Source organism: Lucilia sericata, unplaced genomic scaffold (genome assembly GCF_015586225.1).
Source record: "Lucilia sericata isolate MDLA Ls3-8-SP2 unplaced genomic scaffold, ASM1558622v1 Contig005914F_arrow, whole genome shotgun sequence".
NCBI lineage: Eukaryota > Metazoa > Arthropoda > Insecta > Diptera > Calliphoridae > Lucilia > Lucilia sericata.
Window position 1 is genome coordinate 5,626 of NW_023997639.1, and position 4,666 is coordinate 10,291.

At 36.8% G+C, this 4,666-nt stretch overlaps 1 protein-coding gene across 1 annotated transcript; it reads right to left on the reverse strand.

Moving 5' to 3' along the window:
- Positions 1-372: 372 nt before the first annotated feature.
- LOC119615570 lies at positions 373-4,449 on the reverse strand. Its single transcript, XM_037971583.1, has one exon. It carries the CDS (start codon positions 4,447-4,449, stop codon positions 373-375), a length of 4,077 nt encoding a protein of 1,358 aa, XP_037827511.1.
- Between the last annotated feature and the right edge of the window lie 217 nt (positions 4,450-4,666).

Consider the following 4,666-nt stretch of genomic DNA (forward strand, 5'->3'; position numbering starts at 1 on the left):
CTTCTGGATTGGGCAAAATCCGCACTACCGCCGACATCTGAACCCAAACTTTCCCTTCTGGAATAGGATGTAGTAGTGTGTTATGGTCCTGTAGACACCTCTTACATCGTGTCAGAGTTGGACAATTGGAATTACGGTGTGTTTGGGCCAAACAATTTGAGCAGAGTCCATGATGAGCTACTGTTCTTAGTTTTCGTTCCACTTCCATAACCATGAATCTGGTGCATTGTCTTATGGCATGGAAGCGGTTACATAGCGGGCAAGTATAATTTGGGTTAAAGAAACCGTCACACATTCTGAGGTGCTGCAATGGAGTAGAAATTTGTTGGATTAAGAGGAAGATGATCAAAGATATAGTTAATAGGAAAACGATTATTGTTCTTTGAGGTTCGGGAGAAGGACTAGTTTATGAACAGGACGGGTAATAATTCCATTTTGCGTTTTTAAGTCTACAACCCTGACCTTTCCGTCTGAGCCACAATAAACCTTTACGACTCGACCTAATCGCCATTCAGTGGAGCCTATGGATTCAGTCTTTAGAACCACGAGATCTTGTTCTTTAATATCAACCTGAGGAGACTTCCATTTGCTTCTCTTGTGTAACTGCTTTAAATATTCATCCTTCCAACGACGGCAAAATTCTTGTGACATAGCTTTAATTTTACGCCAACGGTTTACAATACTAATAGCTGGTTGTATTTCTTCGGGTTCTGGGGGCGTAATGATGGCAGAGCCTATAAGAAAATGGGCAGGAGTGAGAGCTACAGGTTCATCAGGGCTATCTGGCAAAGGTCCTAAAGGACGGGAGTTAAGACATGCTTCGATACTTGCTAATATAGTGGAAAATTCTTCGAACGTATATTTGATCTGACCTGATATCTTCTTAAAATGTGTTTTAACGCTTTTTACTCCCGCTTCCCAGAGGCCTCCCATGTGTGGTGTTGAAGCTGGTATAAAGTGCCACGATAGTTGTTGATGAACATATTTTGATACTGCATCATCCCGAAATTCTTTAATGTATTTTTCAAAATTTAAATCTATTTGTTTAGCAGCCCCTACGAAATTTCGACCGTTGTCGGAGAACATTTTGCTTGGACAACCACGACGAGAGACAAATCGTGAAAAGGCAGCCATAAAGGCAGGAGTGGATAGGTCGCTAACCGCCTCAAGATGAACCGCTTTAGTTGAGAAACAAACAAAAAGACATAGATACCCTTTAGTGATTTTGCAATAGCGACCAGTAAAGCTTTTGATTTCAAATGGCCCTGCAAAATCCACACCAGTGTTGACAAATGGTCGGCTTATTGTGGTTCTTTCTTCAGGTAATGGAGCCATTATCTGGCCTTGTAATTTCTTCCGGTGTAAGACGCAGATTTTGCAATTATGGATTACAGTTTTTATTAGGTTCTTGGCCTTCAATATCCAACACTCTTGACGGACCACATTTAGAACTAAACGAGGACCACCATGATGAACTAATTTATGTATAAATTCTACGTACAATCGAGCTAATCTACTGTTGTACGCCAATATAATGGGATGACGCTCATTATAAGACAAACTATTAGTGTAACAAAGACGACCATTAACTCGGACAATATTATTGTTATCTAAAAATGGAGTCAGTGTTAGTAAAGGACTGGAGCTGTCAAGTTTCTTTTGTTTCATTAAACAATTGACCTCTTTTGGGAAATGAATTTGTTGGGATACAAGAAATAAACGGTTTCTTACAAAGGTCAACTCCTGAGCGGATATTTTTAATGTTTCATAATGCAAATGTTTTGTTTTACATTTCCTCGCATTAGTTGCAAATCTAAATATGTATGCTATGACGTGATACGCCTTCGACAAACATGAAAAATTATCCAAAATATCAATTTCCAATGATCTAGCAACATAAACCTGGCTGCTTCTTATCTCTTCTGAAGTTTCTGGGACATGTTGACTTACGGGCCACGATGCTTTCGCTGAGGTCAGCCATGCTGGGCCATGCCACCAAAGACTCATTTCTTTCAGCTCCGAAGCCATTAGCCCCCGGGTTGCTAGATCAGCAGGGTTGTCCTTAGACGTTACGTGCTGCCAGTTTTTGTTTCCAACCTTTTCTAAAATGGTGGCCACTCTGTTGGCGACAAATGTCTTCCAGTTACAAGGTGGTTTTTTTAACCACGCTAGAACTATTGTCGAATCGGACCATAAATAAATATTACAGGGATTGAGATCAAAATGGGGTAAAACACTGTTAACTAATTTTGCCAATAAAACCGCACCACACAATTCCAATCGTGGTAATGAAATTTTTTTTATTGGAGCCACTTTTGTTTTCCCTACTAACAAGTTTGAAAAAATTTTATCATCTACTTGAATTCTTACGTATAATGTTGCAGCATAAGCTAATTCAGATGAATCGCAAAACCCGTGAAATTCAATCTTACAACTTGGGTAGTATTTAATCCACCGTGGAATTCTTAAAGTACCCAAATTGTTATAATTAATGAGAAAGGTCTGCCAATTCCTTAGAGCCACAGGCTTTATGTTTTCATCCCAGTTTATCTTGTCGAGCCACATTTGTTGCAATAAAATCTTTGCTGTTATTACAACAGGAGCCAACCATCCTGCGGGATCGAATATACGTGCTATAGTTGATAATACCTCTCTTTTAGTGTATGATTCTTTTACAATTATTTCTTCAGTAACAAAGTAAAATGTGTCTTCAGCAGCGTTCCAACGAACTCCTAATGTTTTGGCTGTGGATTTATCATCGAGACACAAAAAGGAAGAATTCAACAGGTGATCAATAGGGAATCTATTTAAGATTTCTTTCGTATTTGATGTCCACTTTCTTAATTCAAATCCTGCTGTTTCTAAGATATCTATTAACTGGTCTCGGGCTACTAACGCATCTGGAATTGTATGAGTTCCTACCAGTGCGTCGTCTACATACATTGATTCTCGTAGAATTTTAGAGCCAACAGGAAAACGTTTTTCTTCATCTGAAGCTAACTGTAAAAGAGTTCTCAGTGCCAAATATGGCGCACAGTTTACGCCAAAGGTGACTGTTTTTAACTGATAATCTTCAATATCGTCTTTTTCTGAACTACGATAAACAATCCTTTGATATGACCTGTGTTCAGGTTTAAGCAAAATTTGTCTGTACATTTTAGATATATCAGCGTTAAATACAAATTTGAAAAATCGCCACTTTAAAATTAGAGTCACAAGGTCATTTTGTAAAATAGGGCCTATGTGCAACATATCATTTAGACTTTTTCCATTTGGCGAAACACTTGAGGCATTAAAAACTACTCTTAATTTTGTAGTTGTGCTCTCAGGTTTAAATACTCCATGATGAGGTAAATAATAACTTGGACTACATGAAGCATCCTTTACAGCTTCCATATGTCCCAATGTTATATATTCCTTTAGGACCTCATCATATATCTCTTTATATTCTGGCTTACGTATAAGAGATTTTTCATTGCGTAAAAATTGACTTAATGCAATGTGTCTATTAGGACCAAGCGTTATATTGTTATGTTTAAATGGAAGACTAACAATATATCTGCCTTCTGGATTTCTTAATGTAGTACTACGATATATATCTTCGCATATTTTATCTTCTTCTGACAATATTTTCTTGGTAGACACCTCTTCTAGTTCCCAAAATTTGGACAACTGTTCATCAATTGAAACTTTTGTAAGATGAGATAATGTAATTTTTTTTTGATTTTGACTACTCGTGGTTGGACCTGTTACAACCCAGCCGAAAATAGTTTCTTGGGCTACAAGTGACCCAAAAATGCCATGTTTTACTCCATTACATATAATTGAAGGATATAAGTCACCTCCTAATAATATGTCAACTTCACTACTCTTAAAGAAATCTGGGTCTGCATAATTAAGTTTAGGCAATTTAATGTTTTCTATGTGTGTGACTGAATGTGTTGGCACATTTCCTGTAACTCTATGAACTACTAAAGCCTGTACATGAAGTGATGCATTTTTATTTATAAGGGAACTAATTATGAAAGTGGCTGTTTTATTTGATTTGCTAATAATTTCACCTCCTAAACCTGTGACTTCAGCAAAAGTAGGAACAGTGGGCAACCTTAATAATTTTTGAATTTTTTCAGAAACAAAACTTTCGTCCGAACATGGATCTATTAAAGCTCTTACTTTATATGTAGAGCCCAGATTTGTAATATTAAGCCAAGCTGTAGCTAACATAACCTTCTTGCAAGCTGATGTGTGATGAGTCTGGACTACTCCAGATGGACCAGCAGTTTCTGTGGACTGTACTTGTCGTGAAATATTTTCCTGATTATTTGTATTTATTGCAGTACTTGGTTGAACATTTTGTTTATTTTGTGTTACAAATTCCCTGTGCATCAATGTGTGATGTTTCTTTTTACATTTGGAACAATTGTTTGCGTGAGAACAATCTACATACATGTGTCCTATATTAAGACAATTAAAACAATATCGATATTTCTTTAAAGTCGAAACACGATTTTTGTGATCCATGTTCAAAAATTTGGGACAAAAACTGATAACGTGACTTTCTTTGCATAATTTGCACGTTCCTAAATCAACCTTTGTGTGGTGATTTTTAAAATGTTTAATTTTGTTACCATTTTGATTAGAACTATTTAGTGAAAATTGGGAACTA

Bases quoted from the DNA above. Each gene is read 5' to 3' on its own strand.
- LOC119615570 (XM_037971583.1), bottom strand. From the start codon at position 4,449: ATGTATGTAGATTGTTCTCACGCAAACAATTGTTCCAAATGTAAAAAG.